The sequence below is a fragment of the Silurus meridionalis genome, chromosome 19 (assembly GCF_014805685.1).
Source record: "Silurus meridionalis isolate SWU-2019-XX chromosome 19, ASM1480568v1, whole genome shotgun sequence".
In the NCBI taxonomy this organism is placed as follows: Eukaryota; Metazoa; Chordata; class Actinopteri; order Siluriformes; family Siluridae; genus Silurus; species Silurus meridionalis.
The window spans coordinates 6,807,240-6,829,007 of record NC_060902.1 but is presented as its reverse complement, the minus strand read 5'-3'; the positions used below and the strand labels follow the sequence as shown (position 1 = coordinate 6,829,007).

Below are 21,768 nucleotides of genomic sequence, written 5' to 3'. Positions count from 1 at the left end.
TCAGCAGAGCATAACATTTTCAGCACATATATTATGTATTTTAATGTATTCTACCTTATACCTGAAATGCATCTTGTACTCTGTGTACAGCGAAACAGGCATAACATTATGGCCTTATTGCGTCATCAGCAGTGCAGTGAGTAACAGTGATTATCTCTTCATTATGGCACCTGTTAGTGTGTAGGATATATTAGGCAGCAAAAGAAAATTTTATCCTCAAATTTGATGCTAGAAGCAGGATTTTTGCAAGCGTAAGAAAATGAGTGAGTTTGACGAGGGCCAAATTGTGATTGCTAGACGACTGGGTCAGAACATCTCCAAAACTGCAGCTCTTGTGGGATGTTCCTGGTCTGCAGTGGACCAATCTAAAGTGGTCCGAAGAAGGAATAGTGGTGATCCGGTGACAGGGTCATGGGCGGCCGAGGTTCATTAATGCATATGGGGAGCGAAGAATGGAACGTGTGGTCTGATCCAACAGACAAGCTCCTGTAGCTCAAACTACTGAAGAAGTTAATGCTGTTAATGCTTGATGGGTCAGAACTGTTTTGGCAGTAAAAGGGGATTAACACAATATTAGGCGGGGACCATAATGTTTTGCCTGGTCTGTGTATGTGTGTGAGAGAAAATAGAGATTAATATGATATACATTTAAATTATGTGATATTTAAACAAACATCTGAGTGACAGAACACATGTTGAGATCTGGGTGACATCACTGCAAATGGGGCCAAAGTTCTGGCCCAATTCACCTTCATTCTGTGGTGAATCATTTCTGGGTGTGACCATCAGGAATATGTCCAAAGTAAAATTTCATAAGAAAATATTTGTATACAAACCTCGTAATTTTTCGTGCAGTTAATTACTAATGTACAAGTTGAAGTGCAAGAAGGTGAACTGATTAACTTTACCCAAAATAATTCACATTTTCTTCCCCCCATATATTTGAACCCTTTAAAATCTGACTAATATATTTAGTGAGAGAAATTATAATAGTGCTTTAGTAATAAAAGAGATGCAAGCAAAAATACACAGGCAAAAATGTACTAGTTTGAAGTTTAATATAAGTACTTTTTATTGTTTTACATAATAATGGAGAGATGTCTATTTTTGATTTAGGTATGTTTGTTAAAATGTATAACGAATAAATAACATACACGACGTCGTTTTTCTCAGTAGATATACCATTGTATTAGTGTTCATAGTCCAAAGGAACAAGGAATTAAGTAAAAATGAATGAAAACCTGGTCTGTGTATGTGTATAAAAAGAAAACACAACTATTTATGATTTAACACAACTAACAATCATGGTGATGATAAACAATTTTTCTCTGATTCTATGGAACAATATTATGACACAACGCTTGGAAAAAGCTACAGAAAACAATCAGTACACAAACAATCATTACAAAAGGGCAGTTGAATTGGTTTGATAATATGCAGGTGGAAAATTCAAGGAACCACAACTAATTATGCCTGTACATGTGTCATACAAGATTTCACGCCATGCTCTTAGACTAATGATATGTAAGATTAGAGAAAAACAGTAGTCACTTACAAAAGGGTAATAATAAGCACAGAACTGAACCACAATAATCTCTGTTGTGCGTAAGATCCAAAAAAACGAAGCATCATGTTGTTACACATCATCAATGGAAATATGAATTGGGATATGTACCATGAAACATTTTGGAAAATTTTGTCTCATCAGCCAAGTATATGACTCTGGTAAAAAGACTGACAATGACAAATACTGTATACCACTTTAAGGACAAATCACATTGGATCACTTTAATCTGTACTTCTGTCAATATCTGCAATACACATCCATCTCTTACTGGCAATTTTTACTAAAAGTATAATACTATACTTTTAATAAACTTGTACTTTATACTTTATTTACTATATACTTTACCTTATATCTATTTCTATTTTTAATGTTTACATCTTGGACAGTCATAAAAAAAACATTCCACTACATGTTATACTCTGTATGAACGTGTATGTGACAAATACATTTTGAATTTGAATTTTATACAGCAATTTATACACATTTTTGCATGATTTTGAAATTTCGAGTACTTTAGAGAAACCCTTACACCCATTAAAACTTAATGACGATTTGCCAGGAGGAATGAGCCAGAAACGAACCATAGTGCTCAATAAGATGACAACCGTAGGCACAGAGAAATAGTTCAACGACGGTTTTGTGACACAGTACTAATGCTGATATGTTAAATATTTTACATATATACACTGGCGATCAAAATTAGAAAACAATTTATAAACAATTGAACAATTCTGAAATAATGTCATCTTCACTGCTCAACAGTTGAAGGAGTTTTTGTCCTTGCTTTTTATACCATATATAGTTTTTATACCATGCTACCAGAACACCTTTTCCACAAAATAACTAGGGCATTTAAAAAAAAAACCCATTATTTTGCAGAAAACACACTGATCAAAATTAGAGAACAACAATGACTGTAGCATGGAAAAAGATTACAACAAAATTTAGTAGGAAGTGTACAGGCCTCTGCTCTGAATGACTTCAGCACATCTGTGGCCACAGGACAGCACTAGTCTCTAACACTGCTCTGGTGTGATTTTGGTCCACTCTTCTTCCAGTCTCCTCCACAGTTCGGTGACTGTAGTGGGTTTCTTGGCCATAACTTTGTTGCCAAGGATTTTCCAGAGGTTCTCTATTGGGTTGAGATCAGGACTCTGGGCAGGCCATGTCATTATTTCAATGTTTTCAGTTTCAAGGAACTGCTTTACCCGTTTTGCTGTGTGACATGGAGCGTTGTCCTGCATGAACACTGCGGGCTGATTGGGTGATTAACGCATGGAAGGAACCATATGTTGTTGAAGAAGGTTCTGATAAACATTTGCATTCACTCTGCCATGTAGCTGTATAAGAGGCCCAACTCCTGCTGCAGAAAACATGCCCCAAACCATGACACTTCCTCCTTCACTTTTCACTGACTTCTTTATACACTTTGGGTTCAGTCTTTCTCCAGTTTGTTGCCGAACATAATGTTTCCCATCAGACCCAAATAAATTAAACTTGCTTTCATCACTGAAGTGAACTTTGGACCAGTTCTCCTCTGTCCACACAACATGCTCCTCAGCAAAGCTTAGTCTAGCCGTTTGATTCTTTCTGCTAATGAGAGGTTTGGTCACTGCAGAGTGGGCTTTCAGTCCAAATGCTCTTAAATGTCGAGACACTGTATGACGAGACAGATCCTTACCCTGTTCAGCGCTGAACTGGTGAGCAATTCCAGCTGCAGTGTGGAAACGATTGCCCATTGATGAGTTTGTGATGTTGTAAAGATTCAATATTCTTGAAATCACAGATTTGGAACGACCAACTTGTCTTGCTATGGCTGATAGGGTCATCCCTTTGGCCTTCATCTGGAGAACCTGCTGCTGGAGGCTTTCAGTCACTTTAGAACGGCCCACCATCTTGCAGAGTCAGTAAAACTGGAAGTTAGGCTGCCAGTTAAATAGGGGTTGACAGATAATCAGGGAAATTAGCACCAGGTACCAGATTAACACCAATAACTGGGAGGTATCTGAAAGTGTTCTCTAATTTTGATGAGTGTGTTTTCTGGAAAATAATGTTTTTTTTGGAAATGCCTTAGTTATTTTGTGGAAAAGGTGCTCTGGTAGCTTGGTATAGACAGGACAAAAACTCCTTCAATTGTTGAGCAGTGAAGATGACATTATTTCAGAATTGTTCAATTGTTTATAAATTGTTCTCTAATTTTAAACGCCAGTCTATGTACTATATGTGTAAAACCGTGAAGAGTAGAATGTATGGAAAAAAATCTTTAAATAATATGAAATACGAAATAAAAAAAACGGACTTTTGAATCACTTTTCACTGAAGATTTCATCCTCACAACATCTGAGAGTATTTTCTCACCATAAACCTGTTAATTAGGAATAATCTTTCAGTATAGTACAAGGACTAATTTATGACGCTAAAATGTACATTTTTAATCCGTTTAATTATACAATGCTGATTTGGGACAATGTGTAATGTATAAATTAAAAGAAAACCGAACTGAATTGAAGATAAGGGTGTCTGAATAAGTAAATCCCTCTCTATTTCAACAGGTTGAACTGAATCGACAAAATCTGGCAACCCTCGGGCGTGTTGTCCAGCGCTCTTCATCTCATATTACAGTAGAGGACTGTGGAGCATTTCAGAGACCTGCGAGAGGAACAGCGAGGAGATATTCAGCATGGCTTTGACCATCCCCACCGTCCTGGCCTTTACGGCTACTTTAGTTGTTACCGCAGTTGGTAAGTGAAAGCGTAAATTTCCGCGTGTCCCCTTATTAATTTCTGTATTCATTTATTTTTTGCTTTGTGTTGCTTTGAATGGCGCATGCGCAGTTGTGTCTTATTTTTTATTTCTATGCGACTGAAGACAGCGTGGTCCGCGTTTCTAAGATGTTTCATCTTCTATGACGCATATTTATAAAAAACAATTATAATAATTATTAGTATATAATTAGTTAGTGTAGTGTGCGTTTTAAAGAAATTGGCAAACAGCTCGCGCGTTCTAACCTCCGTGTTAGCCGTTAGACTGCCACCCTTTTTTTTTTCACTCGAAAATATTTACTAATAGAATCCTATTATTATAGTTAATATTAATATATCCCAGTACACACACAGATAATTGTATACATCAGAAATATCTTGTACATTATTAAACTCAAAGTTCGTATAAAAAACGTATTTCAACAAAAAAAAAGTCCAAAGTACTTGAGACGTTACACTGGACTCTTTCAGGACCTGTGGACATGAGACATAGACATGTGTGTAATTAAAATAATTATAAAAATAACATTTTACAAACTGAACAGGTCTTTAAATCATTTATATATATGTCTATTTATATATTAGAATCACTTTAATGTGTGTGTGTGTGTGTGTGTATATATATATATATATATATATATATATATATATATATATATATATATATATATATACATACATATACAGTACAGACCAAAAGTTTGGACACACCTTCTCATTCAAAGAGTTTTCTTTATTTTCATGACTATGAAAATTGTAGATTCACACTGAAGGCATCAAAACTATGAATTAACACATGTGGAATTATATATGGAATTATATACATACCAAAAAAGTGTGAAACAACTGAAAAATGTCATATTCTAGGTTCTTCAAAGTAGCCACCTTTTGCTTTGATTACTGCTTTGCACACTCTTGGCATTCTCTTGATGAGTTTCAAGAGGTAGTCACCTGAAATGGTCTTCCAACAGTCTTGAAGGAGTTTCCTGAGAGATGCTTGGCACTTGTTGGCCCTTTTGCCTTCACTCTGCGGTCCAGCTCACCCCTAAACCATCTCGATTGGGTTCAGGTCCGGTGACTGTGGAGGCCAGGTCATCTGGCGCAGCACCCCATCACTCTCCTTCTTGGTCAAATAGCCCTTGATGCCTTCAGTTTGACTCTACAATTTTCATAGTCATGAAAATAAAGAAAACTCTTTGAATGAGAAGGTGTGTCCAAACTTTTGGTCTGTACTGTATATATATATATATATATATATATATATATATATATATATATATATATATATATATAATGTACACACACACAATGTCTTTAAACAATACAGATCACTGGAGAGAGAACTAACATGTGCATCCATATATATATATATATGCATTGTACATTCAAAAATATTTAAAGTTCTGAACACAGAAGAAAAAATGTTCCTGATGCTCTTTACTAGAGCCCCAATGTTCTCCAGTGCTCATGTTAGTTCTCACTCTCCAGTGTTCTGTATAGTTTAAAGATTTATAATCACACTCTTGATGTCACCCAAATGAGGATGGGTTCCCCTTTTGAGTCTGGTTCCTCTCAAGGTTTCTTCCTCATGACATCTAAGGGAGTTTTTCCTTGCCACAGTCACCATGGATGCTCATCAGGGATAAATACCCATCGTTCACTATAACTTCTGTAAAGCTGTTTTGAGACATTGTCTGTTGTGAAAAGCGCTATAGAAATAAACTTGATTTGACTCCTAATCGTCACGCAGCTCCAGAAACCAGTTTAGTTTTTAATATTCTTAATTTTATTGCTTAAATATCCCTTATTAAATATACCTCTTAATTTTTTTTCTTTCTTATTTCTCCAGCAAGTAACTGTGATAGCTACTTCACCATCAATGGTATATACAAACCATCCCAGGATTGCTCGTTTCTGCAGTTCTGCTGTGGTAGCTGTGACAATCGGTATTGCTGCTCAGATCCCTTCAGAAAACTCGATGATGACTTCTGCGTGCAGTGAGTTATTTCACACAAGATCATATCAAATTACTAAACTAAACTGTAATTTCACTGTTATTTTTTTGGTTCAGCACAATATTCAGAAGAGAAGAACATGCATAAAAGCCTTAAGTGATACACTTTTATTGAAAGTGATAAAGGCTTGTTTGAGCTTTACTAGGTTTTATAGAAATGGTTGGTGTGACTTATTCCCCACTTTGCAGATTTGCAGCCCCCAGAACTTTCAAGTGTATACATAGCTTCCTGTATGCATGTTATTCTAGTGGGCCTGCCAGATCACAATGTCGTTAGTTTTCTTTCATTTTAGCATTAGTTTCATTTCAAATGTAAAATTTGCTACACTATTGTTCCCAATAGTCTTACATTTTATCTTCAGATCTATACATATGTGCTGGACATTCACTGTTTAGTTTACAGGCAACCTTATCTTTCTATTCACTCACTGTGTTTTATTAGGAACTCTATCATGCACTTATCCAATCAGGCAATTATGTGGCAGCAGTGTAGTGCATAGAATCATGAAGACACAGGTCAAGTAAAGCTTAAATCAAAAAAATCTTAAATCAAATCTTTGGTCTGAGTAAGAATTCGAATACTAATCTTCTGAGATAATTACCGTCATGAGAAAAAGAAGATACATCCTTTCTTCACAAAAAAAAAATACAAATTTAGATTTGTATAAATAATACAAAACAAAAAAAACAAAACAATGTGTGGTGTTTACTGTGTTTTTTAATAAACTCCGGTGTTTAAAAAAATACTACAAGCATCAAATCTGGTGTTTTTATAACTTTTCTTTTTTTAAATTGGTTTATGTTTGTCACCCGAGATTATGTTTTTGTAGAAATTGGTGAGCACCAAGTTGTTTATTTAGGCCTTGATTAATAAAAACCTAGAATTGCAGCTCATTCGGAGGAGTACTTTCTTTTTCCCATGACTATTCCAACTTCTTCATCCCGCTTTTCATTGTAGAGGTGTGTATCAGGTCTGAAGACTTGTTTGGAAGGAACAAACAAAGAGTTTAGAGAAGCGAGCACACAGACAGTTATGACGCTGGCAGTGAACAGGAAGTCTACATTGACCAACACAGGAGTGTACCTAATTGCGCATTGTGTTTTCTATATTTGGAAATATAATGGTCTTTTAGTTGTATTTATTCTTTAATTTTTAATAACCACTTTATCCTGATCGGAGTTCATGAGGTTTAAGAGGTTTAATAATGACCTGGATTTTGCCAAGAAAGGAGCATTAAATATATTGCCTAAATTGTATAGACACTATTGTTGTACGAACACAATTAGTGTAGTAGTTTATATTTTGGGACGTCCCCCAAACCAGAGAATCGGTAAAAATTCTGTAATGGAAAGGTCAACAAACACACCTGATACTATGGCAGTCCTGGTGAAGTCTGCTGTTTCAGCTCTTTTCCTGTTTTTTGTTTGTTTACTTGTTTTTCATTTAAACCTTACAGTCACCAAATATATATATATAGTGGGTCAAATGTTAAATTCACTTAGTTAATTGACTTTTTAAACAGTCTAGAAGATTCTAGAAATTGACGTGCAAGCGAAGACTTTAAATCCAAGACTTTAAATCCAGTTTGGTTAATACTTAGGACCAATGTTCAAACAACTAATGCGGATCTTATAAGGATCTGAGAATGTATGCTAATGTGTAATTTTGTTTAAGATTGATGGTCTTTATTCTAAAAGACCAAGATGGACAACTAAACCTCAAAGCAAAAACAAAAGGGCTGGTGATAGAACTAGCAGTATCAGTTATCAAAATATGTCCACACAGACAAATCGTGAAAGGTAATCACACGAGCAAGAAGCCCTTACTTTAAAACTAGCATAAGAAAGCTCAATTTAAGTTTGCTGGGGATAGCTGGACTTTTAGGGGAATGGTCTTTCTAGCCAAATTATCAGCACTTTCTGTGGAGGAAAAAGCAGAGTCTTTTAATTCAAAGAAGACCATCTGAAAGCTCCCGGGCTCTTCAGATAATTGATGGCATCTTGAGGAAGACGGATCTTGTGGAAGGCTGTTCATGCAGTTAAATGGCAATGCTACCAGATACCAATCATGTAGTAAATAGATGATAAATCTATCTTGGCTATTGATTTTAAATGTTATTTGACTCTTATGGAATTATTGTAGATATACTTTTTAACCTGCTTAAATAAATGTAGAATAACATTCAATGTTTGGAGTTGTAAAATATTCAGTGTAATCTTTTTTTTTTTTTTTTTTTTTTTTTTTTAAACCAAAGTGTGTGTAACTTTTTGACAGGGGTTTATGTCTAAGACAAGATAAGACAAGATAAGATATACCTTTATTCTTTTCACAGTGGGGAAATTTCTGTGTTACAGCACCAAAAAAAAAAGAAATGTGCAAATACATAAAAAGTAGAGACATAATAGAAGTACACTATATTGCCGAAAGTATTGGGTCACCTGGTCATTGCATTCCACATTTAGTCCCAATTTGCTCTAATAATTCCCTCCACTCTTCTGGGAAGATGTTCCACTAGATTTTGAAGTGTTCTTATGGATATTTGTGTTCATCAGCCACATGGGTGTTAGTAAAGGCAGGTACTGATATGAAGTGAGGAGACCTGGGGTGCAGTCAACGTTCACATTCATCCCAAAGGTGTTCAGTAGGGATGAGATCACAACTCTGTAGCAGGCCACTAGAAAATCTTTCTCTGCAAAGCATGTAAACCAGATCAGATTCAAGGAGCTCAGTTTGTGCACAGGGGCATTTCCATACTGGAGCAGGTTTGTGTTTTCAAGTTCAAGTGAAAGCAATTTTTTATAATAGCGCATCTAAAGATGTCCTGTTCAATTGTGTGCCTCCAGATTTGTGAACCACGTATTGCAGGAAAGGTCTGGTGATCCAATACTTTCGGCAATATAGTGTATATACATCACTGGCAAAATTAGAGAACAATTTATAAACAATTGAACAATTCTGAAATAATGTCATCTTCACTGCTCAACAGTTGAAGGAGTTTTTGTCCTGTCTATACCAAGCTACCAGAACACCTTTTCCACAAAATAACTAAGGCATTTAAAAAAAACCCCATTATTTTCCAGAAAACACACTGATCAAAATTAGAGAATACTTTCAGATACCTCCCAGTTATTGGTGTTAATCTGGCACCTGGTGCTAATTTCCTTGATTATCTTTCAACCCCTATTTAACTGGCAGCCTAACTTCCAGTTTCACTGACTCTGCAAGATGGTGGGCCGTTCTAAAGTGACTGAAAGCCTCCGGCAGCAGGTTGTCCAGATGAAGGCCAAAGGGATGACCCTATCAGCCATAGCAAGACAAGTTGGTCGTTCCAAATCTGTGATTTCAAGGATATTGAATCTTTACAACATCACAAACTCATTCAAGTCTGCCAAGAAGGCTGGTCATCCACGGAAGACAAATACAAGAGAGGACAGGATACTGCAGAGGATCTCAATGGGCAATCGTTTCCATACTGCAGCTGGAATTGCTCACTAGTTTAGCACTGAACAGGGTAAGGATCTGTCTCGTCATACAGTGTCTCAACGTTTAAGAGCATTTGGACTGAAAGCCCACTCTGCAGTGACCAAACCTCTCATTAGAAGAAGGAATCAAAAGGCTAGACTAAACATGTTGTGTGAACAGAGGAGAACTGGTGCAAGTTTAATTTATTTGGGTCCGATGGGAAACATTATGTTCGGCGACAAACAGGAGAAAGACTGAACCCAAAGTGTGTAAAGAAGTCAGTGAAAAGTGAAGGAGGAAGTGTCATGGTTTGGGGCATGTTTTCCGCAGCAGGAGTTGAGCCTCTTATACAGCTACATGGCAGAGTGAATGCAAATGTTTATCAGAACCTTCTTCAACAACATATGGTTCCTTCCCTGCGTTCATCACCCAATCAGCCTGCAGTGTTCATGCAGGACAACGCTCCATGTCACACAGCAAAATGGGTAAAGCAGTTCCTTGAAACTGAAAACATTGAAATAATGACATGGCCTGCCCAGAGTCCTGATTTCAACCCAATAGAGAACTTCTGGAAAATCCTTGGTGACAAAGTTATGGCCAAGAAACCCACTACAGTCACCGAACTGTGGAGGAGACTGGAAGAAGAGTGGACCAAAATCACACCAGAGCAGTGTGAGAGACTAGTGCTGTCCTGTGGCCACAGATGTGCTGAAGTCATTCAGAGCAGAGGCCTGTACACTTCCTACTAATTGCTGACTGTTGTAACCTTCAGAAAATTTTGTTGTAATCTTTTTCCATGCTACAGTCATTGTTCTCTAATTTTGATCAGTGTTTTTTCTGCAAAATAATGTTTTTTTTTTTAAATGCCTTAGTTATTTTGTGGAAAAGGTGTTCTGGTAGCATGGTATGGACAGGACAAAAACTCCTTCAACTGTTGAGCAGTGAAGAGGAGATTATTTCAGAATTGTTCAATTGTTTATAAATTTTTCTTTATTTTTGATCGCCAGTGTATAAATACAAAAGAAAAAGAGACCATCAATAAAGTAGTTCTAATAGAAACCTTTTATTGTTTCCGTGATTTAAAAGCCTGATTGCTTTGAAAACTTTTTTTCCATTCATATGAAATGATAATACATGTTTTTGATCCACTCTTGCTAATACATGTGTTTTTAGCTATAATGTTTTAAATTCTACATTTTTGTATGTGAAAATCATCCATCAAACTACAGCAGGCCTATAGTATATGAGATTACACCGTTTTACACAATGGTACCACGAAATGTTTCTCAAAGTCCTGGTTTTGTTTTGTATGCACTTGCTCTGTGTGCTTTTGCATTTGACAGTTAAAACAGGACACTCTAATGTCACATTGGGCCACAGATGTCCAAGTCAATCCTAGAGTACAAATAGAGTCCTGGATAGCAAATCTTCTTTAACTTTAGCTAATCATTTTGTATGTTGACCACTGCTATATCTTTATCATTTATGTGTTGTTGACTCCCCAGTTAAAAAAATGTTTTTTGCAGATGAATCAGGAGTGAATTAAACTAGTGTTGACTGCTTGTGTCTAATACCTATTTTATTTTTTCCTTTTCAGTTTCTCAAATTTCAGCACGGTCACCATCGTTGGAATTGTAGTGTCTTTTATCATCTTTATCATATTCATCATAGCCTGCTGCGTTTGCCCCTGCTGCTGCTTGTACAAAATGTGCAGAAAACCCAGGCGTAAGTCAAATTTTTTTTTGGCATTTCAGTCTAGTGGTAAGTAAAGACAGACGCCTTTGAATCCGAAACTTCCACCCACTCCAGATATTTTCTCAGCTAGTGTCAGACAGATGGTCTGCTCACAGCACACAAAATCTGTTATCTGTTGTACATTCTTTCAGAAAGCTATCATAAACAAACGTTTGAACACTATGACTGATGTGAATGGCAGTTTGCAGTCTCATTCATATGGCCACAAAACAATTAAAGTGTTTTGAACATGTTTGCTGAATAAATGTAGCAGGCTTTCTAGACGTAAAACTGGTTTCCTGAGATAGTTTCCATTTACCATACATTCTATTAAATATCCACAGATGTTTAAAATGAAAGCAAGATGTAAAATATATAGAGTGGGTGGGCATGGCCGATCGTTCTTGATCGATTATGCATATCAACATCACAAATCAGCTTTTATTTTTAGAACCCTTGAAATGCAGCTCAGCCACTGCAATGCCTTGACTACAATAGACACTTCCTGCTTCTGCAGGGTGCCATTACCTTTGTTTTTACAGAATGGTCAATTTAATTTATGGATTTTTTTAAAATAAATAAATGTAAATTTCTTAAAAAAAAATTTGTAATTGATTAGTAAAGGTGTGTTTATTGAGTCTGCTATGATGCAAACAATGTTTTCAGGAATACCCAGTTTCTTGTGAAAATTTACCTGTTAATGATTTATAATTCTAGCTAGATAAATAAGAACATATAAACAAATATACAAAAACCCAAACCAATAATAACTAGGGCTGTAACGGTACATGTATTTGTACTAAAAATATTTTGGTACAGGGCTTTCTAGAGTTAGAGTAGTGTCACTGTGGGCACTGCTCTACATTTGTTAAAAAAAAAAAAAGGGAAAACTTTGCACATACGTGACATCGCTGCCACTTCCTGCCACCTCCAACGCTAGCAATTCTTTAGCTTTTTATGTCCAGCTTCAAGAATTTCTCTTCAAATGAGAAAATCCTGACAATTCCACATATCGAGGGAGTGAATAAACGAAGGCTGGAAGGAATGAAGACTTTTATTAAAATATTCTAGTAGAACAGTTAAGCAGAACATACCTTTAGAAAGTTAAATATGAAATGTAAAACACACACACTTATATACACATCTGTATTAGGGGTCTAATAAATGTCAACTATTTAATTAAGATTTTTCATAGATTTAATTTTGTTTAATCGATTTGATTTGTGCCAACATATTTGATATTTTCACAAATGTAATAACAAACTGCAGTGAGAAAAAAATTACAAGCATTGTTTTGCATTTCTTCCCCCAACTGTACCCAAATTATACCGACTTATTATGGGTGTACTGTTACACCCAGAATAATAACAGTATGCTAGTTTTCATGTTGATTTTTATCGTCACAGCACAACTGGATTAAAATTTGTCCTTTAAAGTCCTAAGAGGCCATGCATCCTAATATATTTTTTTCTTGTTTTCTTACGTTCATGACTTAATTTTCTCGTGATCTCGACATAACAAAAGTTGATTAGCGTGGGCACTGACACAAATGGTTATGGTTATTGTCTATGATGCTGCCTCCAGAATATGCTCTTATGCTAAATACACTTAAAAATGAAGTACTGATGATGAGGAAACAATGTTTGGTATGTAAAGATCATAAGAAAATTTAGTTGTGATGATGAGAAAACAACTTTTGTGCCAAGATCACGAGAAAACAAAAAAACACAAAATTTTTTTACAAAGCTCTTAGGACTTCTGTAAAAACTAGATTTGCCTGTGCTTTTCCATTTTGCAATTTCTATTTTTAGAGGTATTGAAACAAGAAGTTGGAAAAAGTAGTGGCTCAGGGCTGTGAATGCAAGTCTGTAATCCTCTCTGCTTTGGGAGCACAGAAACATGGCTGATCCAGTACTCTGACCCAAACTTCCTAACAAACCTGGTGTGTGTGTAGAAATAATTCCATTCTACTTTTACATGTAGGCGACGAAAATAAAGTCTTCAACTGAAAAGAAATGGAAACGCATTCTAAACACAACCCCTTTCAATTCTACTCACAGCATGTGTGATCCTGCTAAATAGAATTCAAACTCTATTGGTTGGTCCCTTTCCTCATGTACTCCTCATTTAATGTGGGTTCAGTGGACTCGTTGGGAGTGTGCCTTGTTTAGAAATAGAAAAGGAGCTGTGGTATTCCCCACACAAACTGACTCATGTTTTCCAAGACAGCTTTACTGGATTGATTGCACACCCTCCATGCAGGAAGTGGTGACATACTTGTACACATGAGGCTATTAAACAACCACAACGTGAACAAAGAAGGCATATCATGAGACTTTCACGAGACAGTGGGCGGATCTCTAAAGACATTGTCGAGAAATTGTTTTTTTTTACACTTTATGTATGTCAAACCCTTTCAGAGATTTTTTTAAAATCATATGTGGTTGTGATATGTAATTTACATGCTTATACTGAAGTATCTTTTAGACTTTCAATATCCCTTTTGATTTCATTGTAAAATATTTGTAGATTGTACGGCTGGATGCTTTTAAAGGGCGTTTCCTTCTCATGAATCACTCAGTGTGTATGCCCAAGTTCCCATACATTTTATTTAGAACTTTTTTTTGTACAAAGCTTAAAGTTTTTAAGACAGTTTACACTTATTTTTTATAGGATTTCATATTAAATGATTATACTGTCATTAGACAATCATGTGCACTTTTGCCAAACTGCAAAGAAAACTGCTTGTAAACAATTTTATATACATTTATTACACTGAAAACAGTGTAGCCAGAGCAAATTCGTAAGAAGTTGATGCTGAGAAAATTAATTTGTAATTTTTAACTTTCCTCCACAGCGGTGTTGACCACAACCACAGTTGTATCCCATCAGTTTTCTCAGCAGCAGCCTCCAAACCCTGCAACTCAGTATCCAAGCTACCAGCCAGTTCCTGCACAGCCTGGCTTTAGTGCACAGCCTGGGTATGGAGGTCAGATCATGCCCCCTGCCCCATATCAGGGCCAGCCCTATGCACCAGGACCGCCGCCTCCATACCAGGAGAGTGGTAAGAACAACATTAACAGCTTCCACTTCCAAATCTAATCTTAATTTATAAACTACTTGCAGTGTGTTTTAGGTGAAATGCTAAAAGTTTAAATACCAGTTACTTGGTTAGATCAACATTTTTGTCCACCAGGTTTTTCCAACTTTTACTGTTTTGGTGCCATTTTGTGAAAGCAGTATGACAAACAGGTTGAAGAGGATGTTGCAATGCTTCTGCTGTCCTTATGCAGCCTCGTAAATTTTTACCTTGCCAATACATAAAAAAAATCACTTATTTATTAATTATGTACATTAACTGCTAATACTATTAAATAATAATTATAAACTTATATTTATGCCCCCATTACCAGGTACTTGCGTTAAGGTTCTGATTTGTCAGTCAATGCAGCTATTTGAGATTAACGCGATATTTTAAACTCAAGTGGATGAATCTTTGTAGGATTTATTTTTATTTATAGAATTTGCACTGTAATCAGCAGAGTAACTGATTCGATTTTGGAATTAAACTTGAACATGGTCAAGGTCACAGCAAGGTCAAATGTTTTGAAAAAATTTTATTTAATTTTTTAAATGTATTAGACTTTTATCCAGGGCCGGAATCTCCATCTTGATCACTAGCATAGTGTTCCATTTGCCTTAAAAACAAATGACTAGGACAGATTTGTATTAATGTATGTGTATTTGCATCGATTAAGCTTTTATCTTGGCTGAAATTCCATGTTAATGATTGATTCGATTTTTTAGCTGTCAGCCAAGGTCGAAGGTGATAGGAAATGTCCTTTCGAGAATTTCAGGTAGACACTGTAATGAGCATATAAACAGAGTTTTCTGAGAAACATCAGATGCTTAATTTGCCTTAACAGAAAATAGTAACATGTTTGATTTGAGCATATTTTCAACGTTAAAATCAAGAGAAAACGAAAGCTTATTCATTTGAGATGAAGGGAAGCTGTCGATTGATATTGAGCTTAAAACACCGGTCAATCATTCTAGGTTCAAATTGTTGATTGGCCTATTAGACTAAAAGTATCAAATATAACTGTTTTTTTGCTTATTTCTAATGAACTCGTAGTAAAAGGTTACATTGTGATTTGCTGTGTGTTAGTTCAGGTTTTTTTTTTAGAGGCAGCCAGACAAAAGATTCTGTCTGCCATTCTGTAATATGATCAGCAAATCTAAACTGAGTTTGTGGTCATTTGTAATCATCTGTGACGTAGTGATGGATTCAAACCACTACTCATTAAATAATCACCCTGTCCTTGTGGGAATTATAAGAAAGTCATGTCATCCCTCTGAGTCTCTAAGAGGCTCTAGAAGGCTTTTGCAAATAATTTTATTGATAGATTGTACAATGTATTATGAAACAGTTAGTCAACATAGTAGCATCTTTTAGATGCATTATTACTTTCGGGGTATTTATTTTGGAGCATAAGTGAACGAATAACAGCATTTGGCAGAAAATCTTATTAAAGCGAGTCACAATTATAGCATTCATCTTAGCAGTGGTGGTTAGTGGTGGAATTTGAACTCATGACGTTCTTAGCAAAATCCCAACAGCTTACCCACTGAGCGCCCCCCCCCTCACTGTTAAGCAGGTAAAATCCTATATCAGACACAAACTGGATAACGTTTCTTTTCTAAAACTCCAGCAACTGGTTTCCTAAGTTCCTGGATGTATATAGACTGTTGTTAAGGAAGAGGGGATATCACCACAGTAGTAAACATGAATCTGTCCCAACTTTTTTGAGACATGTTACAGCCAAAGTGATCTTAATTGACCTAAATTCTTCCTTAAAATTATACATTTCCGCAGTTTACACATTTGCTATGGTTTCTATGTTCTGTTGTAAATAAAATACGGGGGTATAAGATTTGTAAATCATTGCATTGTGCTTTTATTTACAATTTACACAGCGTCTCAACTTCTTTGGACTTGGGGTTGTACAGATGGTTGTCGAGAAAAATATTTTAATTCAACCGGAATCAGGTGAAGGCATGGGAGGAAAATAATGGTTGGGAGAAGGAACAGGAAAGTAATCAATAGGAGACCAGTGGGAAAAATAAGGGGAGGATGGAAGAGTTGGTGCAGGTGTGTAAGTGCGTAGATCGCCATAGTCTTCGTTGTCAGTCCTGATGACAAACAGCAGGAAGGTCAGGTGAGGTCTGTGTGCTCACATCACGTGTACAAGTACGCTGTACAATGCGAAGAGGCTGAAAGGGATGGTCTGAAACGGTTGGGGAAGATAGATGCTCAATAATGCTCGGATGCGAAGGAGAGACGTTGAAACAGACAATACTGTTTTCGGAGTATATAAAGAATAAAGAGAAGTTAGAGGTGGTCAACATCAAAAGGAGTAGACATAAGACGTGACTGACCACCAAACAAGATTATGACATAAGATTAATGTGTGCATCTGGCAGAACCAAAGAAGAAATAAAGCCCTATTCGGACGGGACTAGTTTTACAGGGGGTCTTTAGAGAAATTTCTGTTTCACAGACGTACTTTATGATCTTCATCCCATCCGAATCTGCCATGTCTGTCTTTCTCTCACACGGCCTCTGTAAAAATTTCAGAGCAAATTACCTACTGTTTTTCAGCAAACTCGGCGCTCCTCTGAGAAATCTAATCCCGTCCGAATGCGAATGCCTGTGAATGCCGAATTTTTTTTTTCCCAAACACATTTTCTTGTTTGTTTTGGTCAACGTGAACTACCATACTAACGCCGGTATTCAAGTTTCTGCTTTGTCATTTGACCATACGCAATCCACGCATCCTGGACATGTGGTCTTGTGCAACATCCACATGTAAAACACAGACACTCCTACCTCCGCAATAAACACGGAGATGTTAGTAACGTTCGAATCCATACATGAAATGACAGACGTCGGCTGAAAAAAATTCTAACTAAAACGTTGTTTGGAAAACTAGTCCCATCCGAATAGGGCTTCAGACATATAACAATTAAGGCATATAATAACTTAAAGTACTGATATGAATAAGTAGAACAATACAGTTAATTATATACAAGCATATAATCTAACTAAAAAGAATATTAGCTTGATTCAATATCAGTAGAATAGTAAACAGCATTAAAAATGAGAATAAAAGTAAAAAGCGTAAACATTGCAGAGGCAGGAAGGTAAAAAGGCTGCAGAAATGATTGTTCACGCACGAAGGTTGAGAACAAAATGAGGCTGAACCCGAGGATGCGAAAGGATTTATACGAACCCTATTTTGTATAAAACAACGCTATTCCAAATATAGACTCACAAGAAGGGGAGAAAAATCAGTTAGGAGATAAGGAGAAATTAAAAGGAGGTAAAAGAAGATAACTCAAAATTAAGAGGAATTTGCCACAGTGAAGAAATTAGAAAAAATAGAGGTGCCATGTGACACCAGGGTATAAATGTGTGTGTGTGTGTGTGTGTAAAATGTGTGTGTGCTTGATCATTTTGATGTGATGTGAGCATGACTGCAATAAAGTAGTTTTTGCTTTTCCCCCATCAGAGACTGAAGATCCTTCATTGGTTATTAAGGTCTACTCTATATTATTATTATTATTATTATTATTATTATTATTATTGTGTTACATTGGAAATCAATTGCAACAAAGAATCCACCGGTGATATGTCCGCTCAGAGACCGGTTCTGAGTGCATGGTGCATTAAAATTTCATTCTTGTTCAAAATTTTATTGGAACTCAAAACGGTAATTTTTTAAGGTGACTTAAATAAAAAAACTGAAATATCTTGCTAGCATAAGTATGCAACCAGTATTTTCCAGTACATATGTACCACTCCTGCAGTGGTTGTGGCCCATTTTATTTTTGGCAGATTTGTTATAGGTTGTACAGGTTGGCTTGGTGACACATCTGGACTGCAATTTGTAGATATTGCCATAGATTCTAAGTAGGATTGAGATCAGGAGTGTGATTAGGGCGCTAAAGAATTTTTTTGGCTTGTGTTGTGTTTTTTTGGCTTGTGTTCTTTGAGTTGTGCTCAAAGTCCACTGATAGACGAAACGTGCAATAGTGTGTGTGTGTGTGTGTGTGTGCATGCACATTTTATTTATTTATTTGTTTATTTGTTTGTTTATTTATCGGGGGTTTGGTGACAGCACCAGGTAGTAACAAGTGCATAAGACAACTTTTATTTTCTTTCTTAAACAGCACAGAGAAAAAAACTTTTTAATAAAGCAACCAAAACTGTCAATTGCCAAAAACTAACAATGCCTTTTTATCTTTTTGAAAATTGAATGAAAGGCTATATAAAAAAAAAAACATATTGGGTCAATAACCAATTAAATAGGTCACACCGCGAACAGGATTTGCATTTTACATGGCAGCAAATCAAATTAAATAAGAATATATTTCCTGTGTGAACACGTTCTAAGTATAGCACAACATCGATGCACTAAAAAACAAGCAAAAATGTATTTACAGAATGAAACCAGAACAGAATACCCCTGCACAGAATAACCCTAACCCTAGGACTAAAACCTGTTTAACAGTGAAATTAAAAAGGGATTTGCAAAATCTTTTATTTTATTCATACAGGCAGTCCCTGACTTACAAAACAGGGGCGTTACAATAAAACCATCGTAACTTGAAAATATGGCAAGTCGAGACATGGCCAAGACTACTTAGGAACCTTAAAGAATGGTGATGTGTACTGGGTAGTACTGTGATTTGTTACATGTGTATTTTTTACAAATTGCAGTAAATAATTTAGGAAGACAGCAATTTACACCGTCATAATGTATAAACTTCACAATGCACAGCTCGCGAGTGCGCTCTGTTTCAGTGTCCGGTGACGCTGCGTCTCAACATATCATACCACTTATACTCTAAAATTTGTTGAATCGCTATCGCCATCGTAAGAGTGAAAAGTCGTAACTCGCGGACTATCTGTATACGTGTGTGTAAGTGCTTAATATACAAGCATAACAGAACAATGCTACAAAAACAGAAATGAGTCATTTGTTTTTTTTAGGAATTTTCGTTCATAGTTGTATGTGTCTTATGACTATGGTAGAAGGGGCTTTGCAAGTCTGTACTTGTTAGTGACTTGTGCAAACAGCAATTTGAAAGATCCAGTGACTTAATGAGCATTGCTCATGGAAACCCCCTTTCTAAGCTTCTGCCAACCAGACTGGTTGATTATATGTGATGGGGAGAAATATATAGTGGGTGGTAATTGTCAGTGACTGAAGTAGGATGGAAAAAAGGGTTTGAAAAAAAGTCCAGCCTGCATTAATGAAACTAATTGTTTTTTTCTCATGCAAAACCCCCCCCACTCATCTGTGAGCTGCTCTGGAACATCTGAGAGGGTCCGATTATTCAGTGCCTATTATACAGTACACAATATGGCTATTAGCAAACACTACAATTAATAACTGATAAATGTCTGACATGCTCATCACAGTCTTAAGCTATAATACATTCATGATGCTGAGTAAAAACGTGTTTAGTTGTAATTATTGTCAATTATGGTCTAATTTCTGTGTTTCTCTCTGTATTTCCAGGCGCATATCCTGCACCATACAGCCAGGCTGCCTATGATGGGTCTAAGGCTCCGTACCCCATCAGTCCTCCAGTGCAGCCCGGCTACACTCACCCTCCTCCCCAAACTGAATTAAATGTAACTCAGCCTCCGTACAACCCAGCCTACGTTGAGCCGCCCAGAACAGGATACTAAACCACCACTGTCTGACACCTGCTGGATTACAGTCACCCACATACTTCTACTTCGGGTCACCACTAGTCCTATATCTACTACATTTACCATGGAAAGCCACAAGCATACGACTCTTTCTATCATGTGATCAGATTGTTATTCTCCCAGATCGTTACGGCGTAAATATTCCTTAACCACAATATCAACTGCAAAGATACTAAACACAATGGACTCCAAAGCTTTCCGTGGAAAATCTAGATCGTATAGAACCTGTTCAATGACTCTGAGCCATACTCTGTGCTTTTTTTGGTTGTTAAGAAGAAAAGGGAATGATGTGGTTTGAAAGCGTGTGAATGAACCAGTGAAAAACCAGTGCATATTTTTTTGTTCCATTATAATAAGTGTAACAGTGTTTGGTGCAGGGACTGAGCCCAATACCCCGGGGCTTACTCAGAGTTCAGCTGTTACCTTTTAACACTGTATGTAGTCTTTGAAAGAAAAATGTGCTATTTATGATAAAATGTGGGCAGGGTAGGATAAGTGCAGAAGGTCTTTTGTTCAGTCTGACTCACTCGGTGTAAAAAGGAAAAAAAATTTGTCATTAAAATGTAGCGTAGTGTAGTGTGGAAAATGGTGCAAGATTTAGTTACAGACTTGCAGTTGTGTGTCGTAACTCCAATGCTTTTAAGGTGATGAGGATTATTTGGCACCGGGATATTTATGCGGGGAACATGGTGTATTAGGAGTAACAGTTTTATTCTTTGTTCTCTTAAGTTTGAGGAAAAATTCAGTTGTATAACCAATGATCCAGAATATGCCTTATTTTTATGTTATGCAGTCACACGTGAGGTCAACATGTTAACCAGCAGATATGACGTGGAGTCGTATCTATTATTGCTTTAAAAGACGACGTTAACAGTTTGTTTGGTTTTTTTAAACGTCTTTGAAAACACCTTTGTGATGGAAACGACGTGCAATTTGGAAACTCGACAGACTTTTGTGGGAGGTGATGCGTTTTCATTTCAATCAGCCGATTGTTTATGAAGGCAGTTTATGTGACAGCTCATTAGGAGAAAAGCTTTTCGTTGTACAGAACCTAAAAGTGAAATGTATAAGGTTTTGAATTGCTAATTTGTTGAAGCCGAGTTTAAGGCCTCAAACTGACTGTAACCTTTGAATTCCCTGCACCCCCTTGTCCTGTTCTTTCAGCTAATGTGTCTTTTTTATTTTACATGTAAGATATTTTCATTCATAGTGTCTATATTGGCAAAAAAAAATGCTTGAAAAGCCTCTCTCTCTTTTTTCTCTCTTATGTCAGTACAGAATGATGCATTATAAAGAACTAAGAATCGCAGCCCTACAAGTTCAGGTATTTATTAAAGTGTGAATGCGTCATTGCTCAAACCGGTCAGACAACTTGAACACTAAAAACGGAAAAGGTGCACTTTCAGTTTTGCTTTAATTAAAGACATTGGTGAGCAGCCAATC

The 21,768-nt window shown here is 36.4% G+C and overlaps 1 protein-coding gene across 1 annotated transcript; it reads left to right on the top strand.

Annotated features, from left to right (window-relative positions):
- Positions 1-4,119: 4,119 nt before the first annotated feature.
- On the top strand, positions 4,120-21,570 carry shisa10.1 (shisa family member 10, tandem duplicate 1). The gene is made up of 5 exons (XM_046875048.1): positions 4,120-4,308; positions 6,179-6,326; positions 11,404-11,531; positions 14,398-14,604; positions 20,129-21,570. The coding sequence occupies exons 1-5, from the start codon at positions 4,248-4,250 to the stop codon at positions 20,299-20,301; spliced, it is 717 nt and encodes a 238-aa protein (XP_046731004.1). The 5' UTR covers positions 4,120-4,247; the 3' UTR covers positions 20,302-21,570.
- The last annotated feature ends 198 nt before the right edge of the window (positions 21,571-21,768 follow it).

What these genes read in the sequence shown, in the direction of transcription:
- shisa10.1 (XM_046875048.1), top strand. Translation starts at nt 4,248, where the DNA reads ATGGCTTTGACCATCCCCACCGTCCTGGCCTTTACGGCTACTTTAGTT. An exon ending in TTTAGTTGTTACCGCAGTTG is followed by an intron (nt 4,309 to 6,178) that starts GTAAGTGAAAGC and finishes TTATTTCTCCAG; the next exon opens with CAAGTAACTGTGATAGCTAC. An exon ending in AATGTGCAGAAAACCCAGGC is followed by an intron (nt 11,532 to 14,397) that starts GTAAGTCAAATT and finishes TTTCCTCCACAG; the next exon opens with CGGTGTTGACCACAACCACA.